The sequence below is a fragment of the Cebus imitator genome, unplaced genomic scaffold (assembly GCF_001604975.1).
Source record: "Cebus imitator isolate Cc_AM_T3 unplaced genomic scaffold, Cebus_imitator-1.0 Scaffold145, whole genome shotgun sequence".
Lineage (NCBI taxonomy): Eukaryota > Metazoa > Chordata > Mammalia > Primates > Cebidae > Cebus > Cebus imitator.
In genome coordinates, this window is record NW_016107460.1 from 4,435,520 (window position 1) to 4,460,073 (window position 24,554).

General features: G+C 60.5%; 1 protein-coding gene across 5 annotated transcripts in view; it reads right to left on the reverse strand.

Annotated features, from left to right (window-relative positions):
- MORN1 (MORN repeat containing 1) overlaps positions 1–24,554 on the reverse strand; it is a 68,624-nt gene that overhangs the window by 5,691 nt on the left and 38,379 nt on the right. For all 5 annotated transcript variants that reach the window (XM_017542656.1, XM_017542659.1, XM_017542657.2 and 2 more), the window contains 2 exons: positions 8,885–9,018; positions 8,662–8,741 (listed from right to left, as the gene is read on the reverse strand). In XM_017542656.1, the coding sequence (XP_017398145.1) occupies positions 8,662–8,741; positions 8,885–9,018 (214 nt within the window). The remainder of the gene's footprint in view (positions 1–8,661; positions 8,742–8,884; positions 9,019–24,554) is intronic.

The following is a 24,554-nucleotide window of genomic DNA, read 5'->3' on the forward strand; positions in this document are numbered from 1 at the left end:
ACACAGAAACACAGTGGGAGGCGTGGACTCGTGCCGTGGACACAGCTGGAACTCACACAGAAACACAGTGGGAGGCGTGGACTCGTGCCGTGGACGCAGCCAGGGCTCACACACACAGAATCACAGTGGGCGGTGTGCAGGCCACAGAGACTCCATTGCTGACCCCAGGCCCAGAGGCCATGGCCGGCTGCTGGCGGCCTGGTGAGGTCGGATGGGCAGATGGGGCTGTGAGGAAGGGCAGGTGCAGTTGGGCCTGAAGGCCCAGCCAATACTGTCTCTGCAAAGCCAACAAGGTGACGTGCCTGGCCCCCTCCTCCCGCCCGTGCCTCTGGTGGTGACCAGAGTGGCCCGCTGGCTGACTCGACCACTCTGACAAGTGAGGGCGGCTGTCTGGAGGCCCTGCGCCACACCTCAGCGGCCCCAAGTAAGCTCTTGGCCTCAGCAGCTCTCCTCACTGTGCTTTCCCAGACCAGGTGCTCCGAGGAGCCGGGATGTCCCCAGGAGTCCCCTGACGGGCTCTTGCATGCAGGCGGAGCCTGAGCATGCCTGGTCCCACTGAGAGTTCCAGGGAGCACGTCAGAGGCCTCGGCTGAGTGCAGCCCGAGCAAGGGACCTCTGGCAGCCTGTGGCCCCAGAGCCCGTCTACCCACACCGTGCCTTCGGGCCTGGGCCCGGCCTCAGTCTTCCAATCTGTGACATGGGCAGGTGGACGTGCTCCTTGTGTGTGGCTTTGGCATGCGGACCGCCTGAGCCCTGATGTGGATGTGAGAATTTAGAGCTAGGCCTGAGGCCAGTTTGCTGCCAGGCCAGGGAGGGTGGTTTGTGGCAGGGGTGTGACGTCCAGGGAACCCCTTCCTGTAGCCTGGCCCAGCATCTAGGCCCCTGGAGAAGGGAGCCCACTGGAGGGGTCAGGGGCCATGCCTGGGAGCCACAGCGTCCAGGCAGATGCTGGTGACAAGGGGCAGGAGCTTTTGCCTGGCTCTGGGGTTCCACGCGGCTGCAGAGCCACCAGGATGTGCCAGGGGCTGCTGAGGCAAGAGCCAAGCAAGAAATGATTGGGAGGGAACTGTCACTGGAGGGGGGCGCGACCTTCAGAGAACTGGCCCAGGCTTTCCCCACCCTGGCCACCTGGGGGTTTGTGACTCTTGGAGGAGCGGCCCAGGCTCCCCCGCCTGCTGTGTGGGACGCACGCTCTAGGGCTCTGTGCAGCCCCAAGAGCCTCTGTGAAAGTCTGAAAATCAAGGACTGCAGCCGAAGACTTGGGGCCAACTTGGAAGCCGTTGTCACCTCCTTGGTATCCCCACAAAATGGCAGCTATGGGCCATGTACTCCTGTGACAGGCTAGGCACAAACGCAGACGGGAGTGGATGTCAGCCCAGCTCTTCCCCAGACAGCACAGTCCTGTGTCCTGCCCCAGGGTGCAGCTGGAGAATGTGCCAGTACCAGAAAAGCCTCTCATCCCCGGCCTGGGTGAGGACTTGGAGGCCACGTTGCCCAGGGGACCCTGCCAGGGAGGCCTCTCTGCACACGCAGGCCTCCGCAGCCCAGGCAGACGACGGGGGTTTTGTGACTCTTTTCCAGGTCGAAGAGGATCAGAGCTTGGACTCGGCCTCTGGCCTTGGGGAGGCCACTGCTTCAGACCCCTAGGTGCCCTGTCCCCAGTGGGCCGTCAGCTTTAGGCCTTGGGACGCCTGAGGGATGTTCCCTGTTTGGGGGAGCCTGTTTGCCTGTGGGGTCCCAACACCCTTGCTGGTGTGGGCGTTCGAAGAGTTAACGGCGGCTCTGCCCCAGCCCCTGGCCCCTCCATCCGCCGTGGGTCATCATTCCACAGCCCGCTGAGCGCTGGGCTCATCCGCTGGCCCAGCTGTTCTCTGGCCCTCACACCTGCTCTGACTTAGGAGCCCTGCTGCTCCCGCCCGGCCCTCACACCGGCTTGGACAAGACACGGCTCATTTTTCAACCTTTAAAAGTTTCTAAAGAAGAACCCAATCAATCCCTTTCTCTGTGGCTCTCAGAGCTCCCACCTGGAGGCACTTCCAGCAGTGGGGCGGGCGTGCCTGGTGCCAGGGACGTGGGACTGAGCCCTCAGCCTGTGGCCAAACGGGCCGTTGTGCCCAGGATTGCAGCCCCTTGCTCTGGCCACCCACAGAGGACCCTGGTGCCCCAGCTGCCCAGCGCCCTCCCTGCAGCCCACCCCACTGGCCCAGGAGCTCTCATCCGAGGAGCCCAGCCCCCAGCCTGCAGAGCCCAATCTTCCACCCCAGGGCCAGGCCCCATGAGGACCACGGCCAGCTGCAGACAGAGACACACTGGCCAGTGGGTCTCCGGGGCGCTGTCCCTGGGGATGGAGGGACCAGGCTGAGTGGGGCCTCCTGGCCATGGGCTCAGCAGGTGGCAAGGCCCAGACAGGAGGTAGAGCCCTTGGGGAGGGCGGGCTGGGGAGCCGAGAAGGCCGGGGTCACCACCCATCACACAGCCCTTTTGGGTCTGTTGCAAGTCTATTCCAGATCATGCTCCCTGAGGCCCCGCTGGGTGGGCCCCATGAGGTGCAGCGCAGTGGAAGCACTGGCAGTGAGCGGAGCAGGCTGGGCTGCGGGGCTGACTGTGTCTGTGTGTTTATGGCGGAGACCAGCACATCCAGGAGAGGCCTGGGGGAGCTCTGGGTGAGGGGGACCCCTGGCTTGTGCGGTGGGAATGGCCTATTTGCACATCTTGGGGCTGGGGTGGGCAGCTGCACGGCCTCTGTGTGTCCTCCCTCCGCACCCCCCATCTGGGTGAGCTGGCGGCATGGGCCTCCCCGCCTGCTCTGTGGGCCAGGCTGCCCCTGACTGGCCCCAGCAGCTGGCCAGGACTCACGGTCCAGACAGGACATGCCGCCGCCCTTAGCCCTGTCCCTGTTCAGACCCGGACAACCCCGATGGGTGGCAGGATCTTGCCCCGAGTGTCTCTGGGGGCCCGTGGCGGCCACCCTCTCCAAGGCTGTTCTCCTGGCTCCTGTCACCTCTTCGTGGTGGAGGAGGGAGGGACGGGTCGGTGTCCTGCATCTTCTGGAGTTGGGACAGGTGGGGAGCTGGGTACTGGCCTGTCCCCACTGGTGGCCTTTCAGAGGGGATGAAGGCCTGCGTGGGATGCTCAGTGGTCATGGGCGATGGCACCAGGAATGGGCTCTGTGGGCTGCGGAGCATCCACGATCTTTTCAAGTAAAAAAAAAATTAATTGACTCCATCTGTGTTGGCCTAATGACTGATTAAATGACTAATCACAGAAGTCTTAATTAAGCCCATTTTTCTTGGAGCTGAGGAGGGAAGAGGGAGGAGGGGCTCCGAGGGCTCGGGAGAGCGGCTTGGACGCCAACAGCCACCAACGAGCAATGGCGCACAAGGTCGCTGCGCTGAGCCGCGTCGTGGACGGGCTGATGGGACCGTCCCAGGCTGACGGGGCGCGGGCCGCCGCGTTTTCCTATCATGAAGCATGGAATTTGGATTTCTGGGGCCAGCGTCGCTGCCCCGCCTCCACCGTTCCCGTGGAATTCTCCTGTGTGGCTGGAGGAAGTCACGGCCACATTGATTAAATCGAGTCCCTCTTCTGCAGCTGACATGATTTCACATCTTTTAGGAACTGACAGAGCTTTGTCCTTTTGTGGAATTCCGTAACATGCCTGGAATGTCTCCGCAGGAATGCAGCCAGAGGCCCTCTCAGAAATGTGTCCCCGCCCAGCGCGTGCCGGGCCCTCCAGTCTGGTCTGTGTCTACCGCCGGCCACAGGGAGGGCCACCGCGTCCACGCTGCCTCCCCACCCACAAGCTGGGGTTTGGCCCCAGGTGGACATGGGACATGTGGTGAGGCAGTGACTTGGGAGCCAGATTCGGAGGTGGCCCAAGATCCCCTCGCACACCCTCCCCCAGCCACATGGGACCCTGTCTGGTGCCTCTCCCTGCCATCTGCCAGAGGCAGCGTGGGTCAGCCGTGGCTCTCCAGGCCTGGACTCTGCCCCACGTGGCCGCAGGGGTGGGGCTCCCTGACATCCTTGGAGGTGCTGGGGCGGTTTGGGGGGCCAGGCAGGGGGGGGCCGGGTCTCAGCCTCTGGCTGCACCTGCAGGACCCTCATGGCCGGACCCCCTTTTTGTCTGTTTTGCATCCGGGTGACCAGCCTCTGGTGGGCTTTGCAGAGTCAGAACGTGCCTGAGGGGGTCCTGGTGGCCCCAGCTGGGCTCTGGCAGGGCAGACAAGGCCTCGGTGCCCACAAAATCTGCCCTCACCTTGAGGCACAGCTTGTGAAGGAAACTTTGCCCCTCTTTCCTCTGCCTATTTTAGGGATCAGTCAGAGAAGACCTTGCGGAATCCTGCCTGAGTCGGAACAAAGGCACTGGCTTCTCCAGCGGGCGCTGTGCTTCTTATGTAAATTAAAACCCGCTGCTGCGCCTCTCCCGAAATTACAGGGTGGTGTGTCACTCTGCATCTTTGTCACTCTTTTTTTCAATCCCTTCTATTGTTTGGAGCCTCCTGGATGACAGTGACAGGCTCTGATGTGGGCTTTGAGGGTCCACCAGGTGGGGGGTGCACCAGGGCTCACCGGGTGCCCAGCGGGGCTGCCTGTCCTCTCCAGGGCACCAGCTTCCCCCAGTGGGTGCTGGCAGGAGCTCCTGAGGCGCAGCCATGGGAAGGGGGCACAGGTGTGGCCGTTTTGGGGACAGGTTCCTTCCGGTGGACGGAGGAACCCGGGCCTGAACTCGCTGCTTCTCCCGTTGTCTCCCGGCGCGTAACCCCAGAGGCCAGAGCGCCTGGCAGCTCTGTGTCTGACACTGGCCCCATGCAGGCCGCCAGGACTTGGCTTCTACATTGTGGGAATGGGCGGCACTGTGAGGGGCATGTCAACCTTCGGCACAGGCCCGGGTTGGGGGCCAGGAGGGCGCAATGTGGCATCTGGACGTGGAAGGGGCCACGCTTCCGTCTCAGTCGGAGGGCGCGACGTGGCTTCTGGGCTCCCATCTCACTCAGTCTCTTGTCCACACTGCAGAGTCTCGTGTGTGACCCGAGGTTTGGAACGGCCCGGAGACCCCTGTGTTAGCTCCCGTCGGGGCCCTGGGATGGGGTGAAAACCTCCATGAGTGAGCAAGGCTTTGGGGTTTTGTGGGGAGACGCGGTGAGGCGCTGTGGCCAGGAACCTGGGCGCTCAGACGGGCTCCCAGGCTGTGCCTCGATGGGCCAGGCTCTGCCGGGGGCTGGGGCTAGGGCTGGGCTCCGTGTCCTCCGTGGGTGCTGCCCACTAGGATGACCCCCCCGGATGACTCCGAGCCGTCACCCAACCGACCCTCAGAGGTCACCCGAAGGGGCTGCGTCTGGAACTGGAGGGCAGGACTGTAAAGAAAGGAGCAGAACCCGGGAAGCGGGTAACGTTGGGGTCCTCGGAAAGGAGAAGAAGGCAGCCATGTGTTGAGTGTGGAAGGGGGACTGGGGTTCCAGAACATTCCAGGCAGGAAGTTCAGTGAGCAGCGAGCTTTGGCCTGGAGATGCTCCTGGTGCATAATTATGCTGGCCAGTGGGCACGTCTGGCAGGGCTGGGGACAGGCCCCACGTCCTGTGTGCCCAGCAGCGGAGATACCAGCTGGGCCCAGCTCCCGAGGCCTCGTCCCCATTCTGGAAACGGGGTCCCCAGTGACAGAACGGGCGATAGCTGTGGAGTGAGTGACAGCTGGGTGCAGGGAGTGGCCAGGGGCCTGGGGACTCTGGGACAGGACTGTGTTCCAGGGCAGGGGCCGAGGCTCGGGCAGAACAGAGTCGGTCACAGAGCCACCCTGTGCGGGCAGCCCAAGGGGTCTCAGGTCTGAGGGGTCTCCTGGGACTCCAGGGTATTCCTGGCTCAAGGCGCTGCCTCGGAGGCTGCAGCCTGAGGATGTGCTGACAGCTGGCCGCGGCGCCCGCCCTCCTCCGCCCCCATCACAAGCACCTTCTGACGCTTTCGGAGAGTGACAGGAGCTTTCGCTCCTCCAGCGCTGCCCAGCCCTGCTGGCGGAGGTGAGCCGTCCCCGGGGCCGGCACGGGCTGGGACCCTGCCTGGAGCGACTCTGCCACGGAGCAGCGAGGGTTCCTTGAACGCAAACCAGACGCGGCTGACGGAGTGCTCAAGGGCTCTGGACTGGTCAGAGCCGGTTGGCTGCTGGAAGGAATGGCTTTCTTAGAACACTGAAAAGGAGGTCGTCCGGCCCAGAGCGGGACGTCCGGCTGCTGCGGGAGGCTGGGAGTGGGACTGGAGGGAGGGGAGCGTGGGAGACCGCAGAGCTTCCCTACCACGGAGCCGGCCGCACGCAGCTGGGGAGCCCCTGGGTGGGGGCAGAGGGGTGTGAGAGCTGGGAGGGATCACGTGGCAGCAAGGACCCCGTGGTGCGGCCAGGGGAACCAGGCTCTGGGGAGGGCGAGAGGCAGAGCCCAGGTTTGTCTCTAAGCCGCTGCCACCCAGGGCCCATGGCGGAGAGGCCTGCCAACATGCCGCCCCGCACCCCACGCTGGGTCCTCACCCCAGCAGCGGGCAGAGCTTGTGGAGGGTTCACGATGGGGAAGAGCCCCCAGGGTTTCCATACCCAGAAAACGCAGGCCCGGCTGCACAGAGGGCCGGGGCTCCCTGGCCGGGGCAGGTCTCCTTTTGGGCTGTCTGCCCAGCGTGACGGGAGGACCGTGACGGGAGGGCCTTGGCGGTGTGGCCGTGGCGCTGACGGAGGCAGGGGAAGCGGCCGCTGATCACAAACGTGTCCCCAGAGGAGTCGGCGTCATTTTAGCATGGGAAACTCAAACTCCGCTGCCACACCCTCCTGGGACTGGGACTGTCCTCGTCCAGTGACACTTAACCTGACGGCAGTAAGAGCCATCTGCGGGCGCTGCCCGGGCCAGGAGGAGACGCGACTCCATGTCTCAGGCAGAAGACAGCGAAGGCCTACTTTTTGCTGAAATTAGACGTTTCAACATCACCCTCAGCTCTGAGGTTGCTACAGTGACTGAAGTGGACGTGCCACGCTGGGCGCTGGGTCTGTGCGCGTCTGTGGGGGTGACTTGGGTGACTCGGAGTGTCTCGGCTTCTGGCTCTTGCAGAGGCTCCCAAGACCGAGAAGCTGGGCAAACGGGGCCCCTGCGCCTGCAGGATCTTGGCTGTTTTTTAGTCTCTGATTCTCAAGTTATTGTACAAAGTGAGCTTCATATTTAATTCACAAACCATGACTCAGAGCTGGACAGAGGGCGGCGCCTCCCCTGGAAAAGCTCCCATCCCAGCACCGCCAAGCAAGTGGCATTGCAGGCCAGTGCCAGCGCCTTGGCAGCCCCTGAGCGTCCCCCACAGTTGCCTCACTGCGGGGGGCTGCACTAGGCCCTCCTCCCTCCACCCCTGGAGCTCCACCCCTGCGCCTGTGCCCGGGGTCTGTGCTCCGGGCCTTGGCCACTTCCAGAAGCAGGAGGCGGCCTGGCACACACACTCACAATCACTCACACACGCACACATATACTCACACACTCAATCACACATTCACATACACACATTCACAATCACACTCATACACACACGCGATCACCAATACACACACACACACACACACACACACACACCCGCTTCTGTTTGGTGGATGGGCGGAGGCAGAGGACAACTTGAGTGCACCGGACCTCGTGTTGGTCCCAGGGGGGCGCTGGGGATGCCTGGAGCCTCCTCTGTCCCTGAGGCCCTTCTCTGGCCACCACAGGGGTCTCGTTCTCCACCCACCTGCTTTGCCCAAGACCTCCAGTACCCACCCTGTCCCAGGTGGGCCCATGTCTCTCAAGAGCAGGTGATTTTTCTCACAGGGTCTGTGCACCAGGTCACCAAAATGTTTTGCCCCAATCGGGAATCCCAGAAGTCACAGGTTCCACCCAAGGAAACGAGAAAGAGGGCCTGGCAGGTGGCGGGGGGGTGGTGCTGGTCCCTCTGCAGGAAACCTGCCAGCTCCTCCACAGCCTGCGGGGCCACGTGAGGATTGGTGGGAGAAGCCACTGTGTCCTCCAGCTCAGGCAGGAGGGACAGGCCCCCAGGGCACATTAGCGGGGCCTCCACAGCTCAGTGAGCAGCCCCCTCCAAGGTGTAGAGAGAGCCCGACCTGGCGTGGGAGATGCTGGCAGCGCCAGGCCCCGGCGTCCTCCCCGGCAGAAGCAGCTGGTTGTGACCCTGCATGTGCTGTCCCGTGGCGCTGCCAGGCTCAGGATGGCGAGATGTGCCTACCTCGAAGCCCCCATGGTGTTCCCGCCCGCCCGTGCTGCTGCGTGCACTGGGCCCTCTCCTGTTCTTGAGCTCAGGGTCTGCTTAGGCCCCAAACCCCGGTCCCCAGCCGCCTTCCTCTGGGAGCCCCCCAGCCCCTCCCTCCTCTCTGCCTCTGGGAGCCGGAAGCCTGGTCCACCCGGCCGTCTGGGGCTGCGGTGATGGAAGCAGATGGACCGGCTCCAGCTCTGCCCACTCTCTGCTGGCCCAGGCGAGGGGCAGGGCAGCTGTCGGACCGCGGGACCCTGGCGGGGGCTCCCTGAAGTGAGGCCGTGTGGGCTCATTGCTTTCCTGGACCAGCCCTTGGCTCCCCGAGGCCTTCTGCGTCCTCCTGGCCCAGCTGATGAGGAGGCTAGAGCTCACCCTCCAACGCCGGGGGTGGGCGGCCCCTACCTGCTGCCTCCCGGCGGCTCCGGTGTGGTGGGTGGTGCTGCCCTGGGGTGCGCGCCGCCTCTGGATCTGCTGCCTGCCTTCTAGAAGGGTTGGGCAGGAGGAAGGGAGAGGGAGAGGCTCAGAAGGGAGTCCAGGGCTCTGCTCCAACCCCCTAGGGGCACGTGGCCTGGGTGCTGAAGCGGCGAGTGGGTAGGCCTCCCCACCCCGCACCGTGAACACCCACCTTGTGGAGGCTGTCCAGGAACAGGAAGGGGTGGTACCCGGGCGGGGGCGGCCCCAGGAGGACATCTGTGAAGGCGGCACGGCCCTGCTGCACTCGCTGACAGGCCCCGGGACAACAGGGCACACACCCCCTGGCTGTGGAGACAGAACGAAGAAGGGCCCTGTGAGGCTCGGGGTGGACACGGAGGGAGCCCCTCGTGGCTGTGCTGAGCTGTGGCTGTGGCCAGGCAGTGAGGCTGATTCGCTGGGAGCAGGTCGGAGGGCAGGGCCTGTCCATCCTGGGTGCTCCCTCTGGCTGCCAAGGGTGGAGGTGGGGGTCCCCCGCATCCACGGCCCCGTGATGCCCCCTGTCCCTTTCTGAGTCCCCCCCAGAGCCTGGGAGGCCAGTGCTTTACAGTGGGAAGGGTCTCCCGTCAGCAGCCCCTGCCAGCCTGCTTCTAAGGTAGGGCTGGGGCAGGGACCAGGCCGGTGCACAGCGGCACAGCCACATGGTCCCGTGAGCACAGCGTGAGGAGGAAGATGGTTCTGCTCCAGCGGCATATCCAGCCGGGCCTCCCATCAGACCCCGCCCTCCACAGCCTGGAGGGGAGGAATCAGGGGCAGCTGCCAGCTGCCCCCCTGAGTGGTTGCAGCCCCCGGAGACCCTAAGTCCATCAGCATTGGAGGAGGGTGTGGGGGGCTCAGCCTGTGCTTCCCTCAGTGGGACCCCTGCAGACCCCTGCCCATCCTGGTTCCTTCAGCCGCTTGCAGGGCCCCGCGTGTGAGATCTGGTGGCTTCCCTCTGCTCTCCCCACGCGCAGATGGAGCTGCAGCCACAGGGTCCCCCCTGCTGTCTCTTTTACAAGGACGGTCAGTGGCTGAGCCTGAAGGAAAGAAGTTCGGAGCAGCCTCTCCACACACAGCAGAGCCACGTTCCCAGGGATGCTTGGGGCTCTCCGGATACCCCTGCCCGAGGGTACCACCCACCACTGGGAGGAGGTGCCAGGAGGAGGCCACAGATGTGGCGAGGGCAGGAGGTCAGCACTGGAGCCGCATGCGCCAGGGGAATTCTAAGCGGGAGGCACGGGCTGGGGCGGTGGCGTTAGGGCCACAAATGAGCGTCCTCACTGGGCAGTGATGCCATCAAAAAACAGGAAGGGCCGAGCCCCAGGATGGAAGGAGGAACCAGGGCCTGCTGAGGGATGCGCAGGAGGGTCTGTTTGGGCTCAGATTCATTTGAGGCCAGATCCCAGGAGGCAGGACCCTCATGTGGGGCCCTGGGGCCAGACCCTCTGTGGGGCTCCGAGTGAGTGGAGGGGCACTGGAGAGGGCCTTAGGGCTGGAGGCATTAATGTCCCTTCCCCAGAGCCCAACTTCTCCAGGGAGCGACAGGGACACCAGGGAGAGTCAGCCTCAGAAGTAATTCCAAATTACAGGTGTGAAAATTATCTCTCTCGCAGGTGTCTTAATGTAATCATTATGGCGCTTTATAGAGAGAAAGTCGTCCCTTCTGCAAGGACACTCTTTAATGGACGTCCTCCTCCCAGCAGCTTTTGCTGGCCCGGCACTCCTGACGCCCGGGGCAACGGCCGGGAACTGGGCTGCTGACGGCATCATTTCCATTTCTCGACGCACCGACGGTTTCTGCGTGGATTGTACTGGAGCTAACGTGGACTACGTGTTTTATCGACACCCCTGAACAATAAGGCTCCTAACCATGCGACACTCTCACCCTCAGTAAGGTGACTGCTCCGGAGTGGGCCCAGATTGTGAGCCCCCGGGACAGGTGACTCCCACGGTGGCGAGGGCTCGGATCTCCACGGGGCAGGGTGGGAGGTTGGAAAATGTGTTTTAGAAGCCCCGCAGGCATTTCTGGTGTGCAAATAAGCACACATCCACATGCAGCCTGGAGGGCGTCTGCAGCTCGGAGGCTTGGGGCTTCGGGACAAGCCATTTGTAGGGTCTCCCTTGCACAGTGATCATGGTGGCTGGTGCCAGGCACCCTCAGGCAGGTCCCACGACGTCCCCACTTCCCTCAGAGGAAAGGCTCTGTCGTGATTGCCTGGCTGATGAGAATCTGGGCTCAGTTAGGTAAAGGCAGCTTTCCTGGCAGCTTAGACGGCCTTCAGCTCAGCAGGAAGAGGACAGAGGACATCAGGGCGTCCGTAAAGCCGGGTTCCTTGAGCTCACGTGGGTTTGACATGTGGAGTACCCCGAATGTGCAGACAGAAGCTCCCTCTTTGTGGCCCCTGTCTGACAGTGAAGAGGAGGCCGTCTGGGTTGGCCAAGATGCCTTTTGTTGCAGGAGAAATGGTGAAAAGCAGCAGGGGAGCAGTGTCCCCAGCCCTGGCCTGGGCGGAGCCCTCTGGATCCCAGCTCCTCTGGATCTGGGAGCCCACGCCGTGTCGTTTTCTTCTGGATCTCACCTCTCTCTCCCTCAGGCTCTGACGGCGTGGCACAGGCCTGCAGAGGGCGTTTCTGCTGCCACATGGGGAGGAGACTCCTTGGCCACGAGAGACGGAGGTCCACCTCTGCCGTGTACTCGTGGGGGGGACGCCCTGGCCACGAGAAATTTCGATCCACTTCTGCCGTGCACTCCCAGCGTCGGGGCTGCAGGCTGAGCCGGCGGCCCCGGGTGCTGGCTGTGACCGCCTTCTCTGAGGTGGATACCGCAGCCCCCAGGTGCTCAAGCTGAAAATTGGGTGTCGGCCTCCAGGTGCCCCCGTCCCATATCCTGTACCCCACAATCTCTGCAGCTGCAGTAACAAGGCTGACATCAAGACTGCCTTCAAAATATATCTGTGCCGGGACCCCCAAGGCTCCCCACCGCCCTGCCACACCCCCACTGCCCTGCCACACCCCCACCTGTCCCCAGCGTCTCCTACTGAGTCACTGGTACTGCCCTCAGCTGGAGGCTGACTTCTGGGTCCCCCTCGCCCCTCAGTCCACTGTTTACACAGGACCCTCACAGGGAAGCCAGGTCAGTCCCCCCCCCGCCAAGGGCCAGAGGTGTAGCCGTCCTGGCCCCTGCCTGATGCTGGATCAGAAATGCCACGCAGCTCGCCATCCCTTACAGACAACGAGGGCTCAGGATGGCCCAGCCAGAGGCTCTCTGCTGAGCAACGCCTGGAACCCACTTGGCTGCCCCTCCTAAGGCCCCCTCCACCCAGGAGCAGCACTCCCGCCGCACGGCTTCTCCACGTTTACTGAAGAGGCAGGTTTCCAAGGCTGTGCCCCGGCTCTGCCTCTGACATCAGGCTGGCCCTGGCCTGAACCCCCACTCCCTCCCCCGGCATCATCGGCTACAGCTGGCCACTGTCCTCCCAAGCCCTATTTCCTCCTGCCCTTGGGCCCCCAGGGGACTTCAGAGGCTGCTGGCCTGGTGGCAGGCTGGCCTCTCCTGTCCATACCCTTCTTTGGGTGGTCACCTCACTTCCCATGGACATAAGCACCACGTTCAGCCAGATGGGCCTCCAGCACTTGCCTCCTCAGGGACCACATGTCCGGCTATGGTGGCCAGCAGACACCTCACACTGTGTCCTGTGCATCCCACGCTCCACAGCCACCAGAGCTGACCCAAGTCCCTCCTGCAGCTCAACCTCCCCCGGCCACTGACTCCTCCCCTTGCGCCATGGCACTCCTCTGCCCAGCAAGTTTCCCCAAACCTCTCGGATCCTCCTGTGGGTAACTTCAAGGCCACAGTCCTGGGGTCCAGGCCACCATCTGACTCGGAGGACTGCAGTGGGCCTTTAGGCCTCCAGCATCCTTGGTCCTGTCACCCAGGATAGGACCACCCAGGATGGGACCTCCCAGGACAGGACCACCCAGGACAGGACCACCCAGGACAGGACCTCCAGCACTGCTCACCTCCAGCACACGGTGGACTCAAGGTAGTAGGTGGACCTTGTCACTCACTGGCTCCAAATGGCCAGAGGCTTTTCCTGCAATGTGAGCACATGCCACCACACAGGCCACAATGCAGGCTGCCACACAGGCCATAACATGGACCACCACAAAGGCCACCATACAGGCCATGACTTGGGCCACCATAAAGACAACCACCACACAGGCCACGGTGCAGGCTGCCACACAGGCCACAACATGGGCCACCACAAAGGCCATGGTGCAGGCTGCCACACAGGCCATGATGTAGGCCACCACCACACAAGCCATGGTGCAGACTGTCAACTGCCACATAGGCCATGACATGGGCCACTACAGAGGCCATCACCACACAGGCCACGGTGCAGGCTGCCACACAGGCCATAACACAGCCACCACAAAGGCCACCACACAGGCCATGATGCAGGCTGCCACATAGGCTGTGACGTGGGTTACCACAAAGGCCACCACCATAAAGGCCATAGTGCAGGCTGCCACACAGGCCATGACATGGGCTACCACAAAGGCCACCACACAGGCCACAATGCAGGCTGCCACACAGGCAGTGATGTGGGCCACCACAAAGGCCACCACCACAAAGGCCACAATGTGGACCACCACATAGGCTGTGGGAAATAAAAGTTCCTCTTCAAAGTTTCCTTTCTTGTTAAAGAATAAATCATAAGTGTGCTAATAACTCTTTGTTAAACCCTATCCTATGTGGCTGTTAGACATGCTCCCAGGCACATAGCACATTCTACGTCCTTGTACTTTAACCAAGATATCTGTACTGGATGCGCTCACAGGCATGTCCCAGCTCACAGCCTATGCCCCTTCCTTACTTGGACTTCTCCATTGCTTTTACCTGTTTAGAAAAATTTTAAGTTATTACCCAATCAGGTTTTAGTTTACATTGTGAGGTCTGGCTCCAACCATTAGAAATCAGACACAGCAGTAAGGACAACCCCAAATGCATAAGGGATAAATAGGTCTGCTTTTTCTTTGTTGTACTCTCGTAGCTAGATGGCTAGCCAAGGTATCTTTCCTGCAAGAAGTAAAAATTGCTTTGCTGAGAGAGCCTTTGTCTCAGTGCTGATTTTTCTTTGTGGCACTGGGCATCTGTTTCCAACACAGGCCACGATGCAGGCCACCACATAGGCTACCACATAGACCACAGTGAGAGCTGCCACACAGGCCACCACATAGGCCAGGACAAGGGCTGCCACATAGGCCAAAACATGGGGCCCACAGTGCAGACCACACCAAGCCGTGAGGCAGGCCATGATAGGTGCCCTCCAGTCCTCCTTGCCTGTCTCCACTCTGCCCCTCTGGCCCTGGCACTGCTGCCCGTCAGGTGCAGGCTGGCCTTGCCCTTCTGCCCCAGTCCCCACACCACCTTGGTCTGGCAGGCCCAGCCCCGCTGTGTCCCACCTATCTCCTGCTGCGGCGGCTTCCCCTTCCTGGATCTGTCCCCAGCAGAGCACCCGCCGCTGCTTTGTTCCTGGGAGTCCCCAGCTGGCCCCAGGCATGTTGCTGACCGTGTGACGGCCGGGTGCCTGGCCAAGCTGACTTGCTGGTCATGGTGTGGCTGCCCCATGTCACCTCCTTCCTAGGCGTTGCCTCTCTTGTGCCCCTGGTCTGCAGACTTGCTCCCATCGGGCCAAATCACCGAAAAGAAAAGGCGAAAAGTCTGATGGCACGTGCCCCCCCACTTAGAAGGCATGAGGTGCGGAGTTGCCTTTGGACAGCACGGGGTCCATTGTCAGCGGAGAGCCTCTCCCCTAGTCTGAGTGGTGCCCGCCAGCCCAAGTGGGCTGTGCCCCAAGGCTTAGGGAGACAAATTCTGTGGTGGATGCATCAGCTCATCAAATTCTGGGCTCCACAAGCCCCAAAGGAACCAACCACTCATGCCAAAGAGTCAGGGGCCCAGGCAGTGCCTGGGCACTCCTCCCTGAGGCCATGCTCCTTGCTGCCTGGGCAGGTCCACCCACTGAGGCAGGGCTCCCGGCAGGCGTGCCCACCCCAGCTCTCAGGAGTGACTTCCAAAGCCTTTATGCCAGTTTTAATTACAATAATTATGGCTTTATAAGCAAGATAAAGGTCACTGTGTGACCTCCAGGGAGCCTCGGGATCCGGGAGGCTGAGCTGGCCCGGGACGGGATCGGGCAGCTTGACCTCTCCAGTGGGAAATGCCAATTCATTATCTTTTTACAGCGGACTCAATTAGACTCCCTAGTCATCTGTGTAGGGCACGCAGGCAGCAGGTGGGGACACTGCCAGAGGCATCAAAGCTGCTCGGGACGGGCCAGCGCCGAGAACGGCTGTGGCAAGCCCAGGACCTGGCCATGGGGAGAACAGGCTGAAGCGGAAACGTCAGCTTCGTTTAAGTAGATTCCAAAAATAAAACGTTATTGGCCCTAAGGGGACAAGAACGGTGTCATTTGGAGGTGACCGGACACAGGGCATTAGTCTTTAAGAGTCCATCAGTCAGATGGGAGTGCGGCTCATTAGAGACGCAGGGCGGGGCCTGGAGAAGTCAGCAGGGACACGTGGCCAGGACACAAGCTACACGGGGACCTCTCAGGCTCCCCTGCTATCCCCAGGGCCTCCTCTTCACCTCCCTCACCTCCCTCACCAGGGAGCAGGCAAGGCCCTGCTGAACTAAGCCACCTGAGAGCCACAGGGAGGTGTGGGCCAGGCCATCACCATACCTGACCTCCCTCAGCAGAGCCAGCCTGCTCCCCGGCACCGTCACCAAGAAAGAACCCGTGCTGGCCTTTCCTCTGCCTTTTTCAACACTTTATTTTATCACAGAGATGGGGCCTCCCTATGCTGCCCAGACTGGCCTTGAACTCCTGAGTTCAAGCGATCCTCTGGCTTCAGCTTCCCGAAGTGCTGGGATCACGGGTGGAGCCTGGCAACAGCTTCCCTGCCTTTCCGGAAGCATAGGGAGGCTGGGAAAGGCCTGGGGGCAGGGTGTGGGGCGGAGGAGCCCCAAGGCTGTCACTGGTGAGGAGGCCAGGAGCAGGACAGTGCAGACAGCAGTTCCTCTGGAGAGGGGGTCCTGCATAGGCCAGGCTGAGTGAAGGACACATTGGTCCCCGCTGACATCTCAGGGCGAGCGTGAGGACCCCGGCCTGCTCTGGCCTTCTTCCCAGGGGCCCTCGTCCTGGTGCTGCACAGATGAAGCCTGGCCACCCCGTGGGAAGGGAGAGGGGAGAGCTGTGCCCACGTGCTGGCTCTAAGAGCCCCAGCAGCCACCTGCAGAGCCCAGGGGACAGGGCTGGAGCTGGCCACAGCAAATGCCAAGTACCTAAATGCAGAATTCAGACAGAGGGTGCACGGCCGTCTCTGTTAGCACAAAGTGGGAGCAGTGAAGACCGGGTCAGCTTCTGGGAGGGGTCCACGTGAGCACATGCTCTGTGGGGTCCACGTGAGCACATGCTCTGAGGGGTCCATGCCAGCTGACGCTCTGAGGGGTCCACAGGAGCACATGCTCTGAGGGGCCCACAGGAACACATGCTTTGAGGGGGTCCACACCAGCTCAAACTCTGAGGGGTCCACACCAGCTCACGCTCTGAGGGGTCCACGCCAGCTCACGCTCTGAGGGGTCCACGCCAGCTCACGCTCTGAGGGGGTCCACGCCAGCTCACGCTCTGAGGGGTCCACGTGAGTGCACGCTCTGAGGGGTCCACGCCAGCGCACGCTCTGAGGGGGTCCACGCCAGCTCGCGCTCTGAGGGGGTGGACATCCATGTGCAACCACATGCGCCCGCGCCCACGCAGATACACCGCAGTCCCCACCGCTGCCATACCCAGGGTCTGTCTCTGCCCCTGGCATCTCCAACCCATTCCTTCCCCCAGACCAGGGCCAGGCCTGCACACCTGCCACCCACCACCTGCTGGGGCAGCAGCCACGCACTCTCCTGCTGCTCACGCAGACTCCTGCCTGTGCTCCCTGCCAGCAGCTGAGCATAGGCGGCCTTGCTGGGGGCAGAGTACAATTCGGGGCACTTGCCTCGCCTTCATCCTCCTTGGAGAGCCTCGGGCCCACCCTATGTGGCTCTGAACAGCAAGGGCCACGCTCTGCACTGGGAGGCCCCCTGCCCTGCCAGCCGGACACCCAGGCCGATCTGAGGACCAGCCCCAGCACCTGTCCCTCGCCCATGGACACAGGCTGCCGGCAGCATCACTGCTGACCACTGACAGAGCTGAGGGCATGCTAGCCGGCAGCACATGGACCCTGTGTCCCAGGGTCTCCTCGAGAACAGAAACTGCCCTGAGAGCCCGGGGCCAGACCCCGCTGTGCAGCTCTGACCTCAGATGCCCAGATGCCCACACCGGCCAAGCTCACGCCAGCAGAGCCGCTGCTCACAGGCCCTGCTGGAGAGTCAGAGTGCACACAGCCACGTGCACGTGGCCAGGCACACACACGCTTGCTTCCATCCCTGTGACTCAGCCCGAGCTCACATGTCCCAAGCCCATGGCTTCTTTCTTGTCTCTCCTTTTTCGCATCGACCAAAGACACAACCTGCCTCTGTGACGAGACCTCAGTCAAGGCTACCTGGGGACCCTTCCCTGAAAGGTCTGGACTGGAAGCTTCCAAGACACCAGGGCCCCGGCAGTCGGGGAAAGGCCCAGGAATGTTACCAAGCGCTGGGAGGCTGAGGCGGGAGGATCGCTTGAGCCCAGGAGTTTGAGGATTGCAGGGGCCTCACCTGGCCTCGAGGTAAATCATATTTTTTATATTTCTTCGCCTCCTGGGTTCAAGCGATTCTCCTGCCTCAGCCTCCCGAGTAGCTGGGATTACAGGTACCCACCACCATGCCGGCTAATTTTTGTATTTTTAGTAGAGACAGGGTTTTGCCATGTTGGCCAGGCTGGTCTTGAACCCCTGACCTCAGGTGATCCGCCCACCTCAGGCTCCCAAAGTGCTGGGATTATAGGCGTGAGCCACCTCGCTTAAAGGAAAAGACAAAAAAGCCCCCTTTCCCCCCCCTCACCCATCTTGACCTAAGAGGGATGTTTGTGCACAACATTGCCCTCAGGGCTCCAGCCCCCAGCAGGTCCGAGTACAGGGTCTCCTGCCAGCACGCCTGATCATCAAGTGCTCCTGGGCCTTTCCCTGACTGCTGGGCCCTGGTGTCTTGGAAGCTTACAGGCCAGGCCATTCAGGGAAGGGTCCCCATTTGGCCTTGTCTGAGGTCTCGTCACAGAGAACCCTGGGTTACACGTTTTTGGGAGGAAAGGCTCGGATGGGACACTGTGGTCTGCTCAGCCCACGCTGCTGGGTGGGGCAGGGTTTTCACTGTTCAGTACCAGTGGAGTCCACTGTGACGGCTCTGTTAGGGAACCATCTCCTTTAGGGTGGCGGCCACATCTCCATGGCGGGCTGACTCCTCTTCCCTCTGCCCCAGCCCAGATCCGCCACTTCTCCAGGCAACCCTGGTTCTTTACAGAGATGCCACCTGGGTGCTGAGTCTGCTCCTTCCTGCTGGGGAGCTGCTGCCCACTGGCCCTGGCCAAGCCGGAGGGTGAGTGCACGCGCATGCACACCCAGGAGCACCCATATTTATGGGCATGCACCCATACACACATGCACACACCCAAACACCCGCATGCGCACACACACACACACACCTGCACAGGCACGTACATGTATGCATGCACGCACATATATACCTACGCAGGCACACACATATGCATGCACACACACGCACACATGCGCAAGTAGACGGATGCACACATGCACACATGCATCTGTGTGGGCACGCACACACACATGTGCATGCACATGGACACACACAGGCACACACGCACCTGTGTAGGCACACACACGTGCACACACACGGATGCACATACGCACACATGCACCTGTGTAGGCATGCACACACGCACATGTGCACCCACACGGGTGCACACATGAACATACACACCTGTGTGGGCATGCACACACACACGTGCATGCACACACACATCTGTGTAGGCATGCGCACACACACGTGCATGCACACGGATGCACACATGCACCTGCATAGGCACACACACGTGCATGCACATGGATGCACACACGCACACATGCACCTGTGTAGGCACACACACACGTGCATGCACACGGATACACACATGCACACACACACCTGCATAGGCACACACACACACACGTGCATGCACACAGATGCACACATGCACACACACATCTGCATAGGCAAACACACATGCATGCACACGGATGCACACATGCACACATGCACCTGTGTAGGCACACACACGTGCATGTACACGGATGCACACACACACATGCCTGCATAGGCACGCACACGTGCACACACACGGACGCACACATGCACACACACCTGCATAGGCACATGCACGTGCATGCACACGGATGCACACATGCACACACCTGTGTAGGCACACACACACATGTGCACACACAGATGCACACACATGCACCTGCATAGGCATGCACACACACATGTGCATGCACATGGATGCACACACACACATACACCTGAGTAGGCACATACACGTGCATGCACACGGATGCACACATGCACACACGCACCTGCATAGGCACACACACACGCACATGCACACGGATGCACACATGCACACACACCTGTGTAGGCATGCACACACACATGTGCATGCACACAGACGCACATATGCACACACACACCTGCATAGGCACACACACGTGCATGCACACAGACATGCACATACACACGCCTGCGTAGGCATGCACACACATGCACACACGCACCTGCCTAGGCACACACACACATGTGCATGCACAAGGACGTGCACACACACACGCACCTTTGTAGGCACACACACACATGTGCATGCACACGGATGCACACATGCACACACGCACCTGTGTAGGCATGCACATGCACATGGACGCACACACATGCACCTGCGTAGGCACATGCACATGCATGCACACGGATGCACACATGCACATGTGCACCTGTGTAGCCACATACACTCTCCTGCACACACACGGACCACATGCACACATGCACCTGCATAGGCACACAAACACACACGTGCATGCACACGGATGCTCACACGCACATATGCAGCTGTGTAGGCACGCACACACAGCCATGTGTACACAGAACCTGTACACAGGTTCACTTTCCTCTCTATGATGCAAACCCCCAGCTCACACTCACCCGAGTGCAAACCCAGGTGTTCCTTCTTGTCCCCACTTTTTTGTGTCTGTACCCCCTGGACGCTGCCTCCATCACCCCCTCGGGCCCCGTGCTCACTGCTTCCCTGCCCCGTTGGGCCCAACACCCAGAGCAGAGTTTCTGAGACCCCGATGCCCACCTCACTTGGAGGGACTAGAAGGCGTTAGGGCTGAATTGCTCCAGGCGGGAAGGGGGGAAGAACAGGAAAGACTAGACCTGTGGGGGCAGAGAGAACCTGAAAGCTTAAACTTTGACCCCAAAGAGCAGCTACCTACAAGGAGGCTGCTTAGCCCCGAGGGAGGGGTGCTCCACTCGCCTGCCGGCCCCCACAAGCCTGCCTGAAGCAGAGCATCAGCCTTGCTCCCAGTCCCGGCCCCCTCGAACATCCCGGCTTAGTTTTAGACAGACATACACCCCAAAGTCTGAGTTCATTTCCATTTCCATCCACTGTTCTGGCATTGGAAGCAACGTGGTATCTTTTTATACTGTGTTTTCTGGGACAGTCGCTCTATATGATGTGATTCCCAGAAGAAGAATTTATAGCACAAACATTCCTTTAAAAATATGGCTCTTCCATGCTACTCTGCCGTAATTAACCATAGACAATTAATATTTAAACTGTTATCACCTCACCAGGCAATGAAATTTCCTGAAATTCTCTGCTGCACATCCCGACACTTTTACTGGCAAGACTGAATTAGCGGGAGAGGGCACCTTGGTTTTTAAAATCATCTTACAATAATGATTGATTCTTCATAGATCCCATCTGATGAATACTCAAAACCATTTGTCCAACATATGAAAAAGAAAAACCACTCAGATCCATTGAAATATTCACTGGGAGGTTTTGTGCACTTAAAAAAAAAAGAGAGAGAAAGAAAAAGAAAAGAAAAGCAAAGCAACCTGATGTCCTCTCCTGGCTGCGGCTTCTCTATGTTCCCAAATCTAATTCACAGGGGATTGTTTGAGGCGCTGGGGCCCAGCCGGCCTGACAATGTCCACCCGCCATCGGCAGCACCTGCGCTCCAACTCAATGGCCCAAATTACGGGGCCCAGGCAGACACCCCATTGACAACAAGGGACACAAAAGGGCTCCGTGCTGCAAGCTGTGGGTAGGAATTACAAAAGGTTAAGAGACTAAATATATAAATCCTTTGAATATAAAATCAATGTGCTTTGTCACCAAAATCTGGGTGCTGTGGTTTAACCAAAATAGGGTTTAGAATATCTGCTAATAGTCTACGTCTTGGAAATTGTCTTTTCTTCTCAACGAAATGCAAATCCTTCTTTGAAAGTTAAAAACAACTAAACAACTGAAATATTTCATGTCAACAAAATAATACAATGTGTGATATGCAATTATGTAGCGCTGACGTTAGGCCTCCGGAAAGAGAACGGATTTGCCCTCTTGGTCGATTTATTTGTACAAATGAAAGCCAGGTTTCCGGAAGGTTTCTGGCCGCTGTCGGGTCAGGGAGGAAAGACGCCTGGACCCCAAGTCCATGCCAGTTGTGGGACGAGTGGGAGTGCCCGGAGGCCTGTCCCCGGGGTGCGGATGGCTGGGCTGACTTTCTAGCCTCCTCCACAGACAGGGGAGCAAGGCTGGTGTTCCTTCCAACCTGGGCATGGGGGCAGGGCTGGAGCACTCCTGGGGGACCCCTGTGGCCTTGACCCAGCAGGGAGTGGCTTCCGGGGCCCAGAGACCTCGGGGTGGCTCGGGGTGACAGGGGGCAGCACAGGCATGCTGGGCGTCCGTGGCAGGTGCTCATCTGCCCCTAGCTATGGCCCTGAGCTTCAGAACATGCCGAGGCCTTGGCAGCTGCGTTAAGACGCGAGGCGGCGCAGCTTTATTTCAGGTCTGACTCAAGTCCATGCTCTCTGGAAGCCCTCCTTCCCTCCCTCCTCTCCCCAGGACAGCCTGACCTCTGCGTCCCAAAGCCCAAAGGATGTGAAGTCTGGAGGTGGCCGAGAGTGTTCCAGTTTTTGTTTGTGGCAGGTGGAGCAGGGCAGGGAGGCAGCGCAACCCACTGGTGGGGCCGGCCCAGCTCTTCACACACGACCTCTGGGCAGAGGCCACAGTGAAGCCTGGCGGGTGTCCTGCCAGCCGAAGTCCAGCTGGGACCGGCGGGGGTGCTACGTGAGCACAGCTGCCCAGGGTGGCCAGGTCAGAGCCCGTGCCCACACGCCCCATACACTCAGCCCAGCACGGGGCTTTCGCTGCTAAAGCAGCAGACTTAGAGTTCTGTGGAGATGGGGATGAGGCTGCAGGCTGGCTCGGGGTCACGGCAGGGCACCCTGCCCGCTTCCTTGTCAGAGATGCGAGTGAGGGTGTGACGTCTCCCTGGGCTCCTCCTGCAGGGGTGGCTTAGGTCCAAGGACACTTAGGTCCTTGCCCGCCAGCCCTCTCCAGGACTTCCCAGCTGGTGGTGCAGCAGCGGGGGCCCAGCAGGGGTACGCTCATGATGGGCAACTTGGCAGATGGCCGGCTGACTGGCAGCCTCCATGCTCCCCTTCTCTGGTAACAGAGTCTTTGCCAGCACTTTGTGCTTCTTGTCTCTGTGTGGCCTGGTGTGGCTGTGTGGCCGTGTGACCTGGTGTGGCCGGGCCGTATAACCAAGTTCTGAGCAACAGCAGTGAGTGTTGTACCTCCAGGAAGCTTCTTTAGAAGTGGGGGGCCCTTCTCCTTGCCACTTATGCTTCCCCTTTCTGCTGGCTGGAATACGGGTGTGACAGCTAGAGCCTGTGCAGCCATCCAGGACCATGAGGTGGTGCAGGAAGATGACAGTGGCAGAAGAGTCAACAGGAACTGGGGTCCCCAGTGGTTGGGGAGGGAGCTCCCCTCTCCCTCAAGCTCTTATGTGTGCGAGAAGTCACCATGGCTGGGCTGAAGCCACTCTAATGTTTGCTAAAAGCAGTCACATCTCATCCTAAGCACACGGCCTGCCGGGAGGAATCCACATGTGGCAGGGTCTTGAGGACGCCTGGGCCAGGCAGCACTGGATCCGTGGCAGGGAGCGGCCAGAGGGCTTGGTGAGAGCTGTCCTGCTCTCTGGCTGTGGCCGGGTTTTGTTGCAGGTGGGCGTTCCTAGTGTCCCTCTCCCGCAGTGAGAGGGATGCCCAGACCTGGAGCTTCCGCCATGGATGCGCGTGTCTCACCGGATCAGAGGGGTACTCGGAAGGAACTTTGACGGACAGGGACCCTGGAGATTTTCTGGCCCAAGTTTCTTTCAGGCCTCATGTTGGATTATCCTCTCTGGCCTGACGTCTCTGACCTGCACGTGAGTGGCCGTTGGGTGGGAGGTCCTGGCTGGTGGCTGGAGGACATGTGGACACTCAAAGGCCCACGGCCAGTTCCAGGTTGGCAGGTTTCTGCAGGTGCTGTCTCTGCAGCCAGGGGCTGGATTCTCACTGGGCATCTGCGTCCCATGGCCCCAGCTCTCTCACATGTAAGCGGAGGCGGAAACTTGAGGCTAGAACTGGTACAGCTGCCCTGGGCCCAGGACGAGCTGCAGGCAAGACCAGAGGCTTCAGCGGGGTCCACCTCTTGGCAAGGGCCTTGGCCAGAGGGAGGGACGTCCGTCCAGGAGCCAAGCAGGCAGCACTGTGATGGGGCCAGGGACGAGTGTAAGCAAGGGACTGTGGTTTGGTTTTTTGAGAATGCAAAGTTCACACTCACAAGGAAATGATTCCTCGTGTCTGTTCCCTGGACACACAGGGCAGTCTCAGATCACCACCCTTTTTTGTCTTCTTTTAGGTAGATGGCTTAAAGCAAGCTGGCCTGGCCTTGCTGGCAGCTGGTGACGTCTTGCCTGGTCCTAGGGCCTCCGTGGGGCAGGGCCCTGGAATCCGAGAGCTTCCAGCTCTGAGCAGGGGCTGCTGACTAAGGGAGGGGTTCTGGGAGCTGCCTCCAACCTTGGGGTGACGATGGTGGGCCCAGGTCGACAGAGCTGGGTTCCCCGCGCAGTGGAGCTCCCCAGCCTGGGGCCAACACCTCCAGGCCTCCCGGCCACGACTCCTCTTTTCCGAAGCCATGACTGTTTTAGTTTTCCCTTACTGAGGGATGAAAGCTATCCTGGCTGGAACTGGAACTTCAAAATGACTCTGTTTCCTCTGCAGGGGTCTTGGCCGGCATCCTCAAGTCCCCAGGCCCAAGGGCTGTGGTGGGGGTGGGGCTCCAGGTACTGAGTGGGACCCTCTACCCAGCACCCTGCCGTACTGGGCCGGGGAAGCCTCATCTCTCCACCATGTCCCAGGGTGCTGTGACGGTCACATGTTGGGGGCAGATTTTCAATGGGAGATGGGAATCGGGAAGAAAAGTTTGCGTTGACTGCTGCAGGGAATGAGGGTAACGATCCGTGGGTCGTGGTTTGGAAGCAGCAAGCCTGATAAATCTGTCCTAACTGGGTTACGGACTGCGCAAAGAAGGGTCGATGAAGACCACGGAGGCCGGGCGCGGTGGCTCACGCCTGTCATCCCAGCACTTTGGGAGGCCAAGGCGAGCAGATCATGTGAGGTCAGGAGTTCAAGACCAGCCTGGACAACATGGTGAAACCCCGCCTCTACTAAAAATACAAAAATTAGCTGGGCCTGGTGGTGGGCAACTGTGATC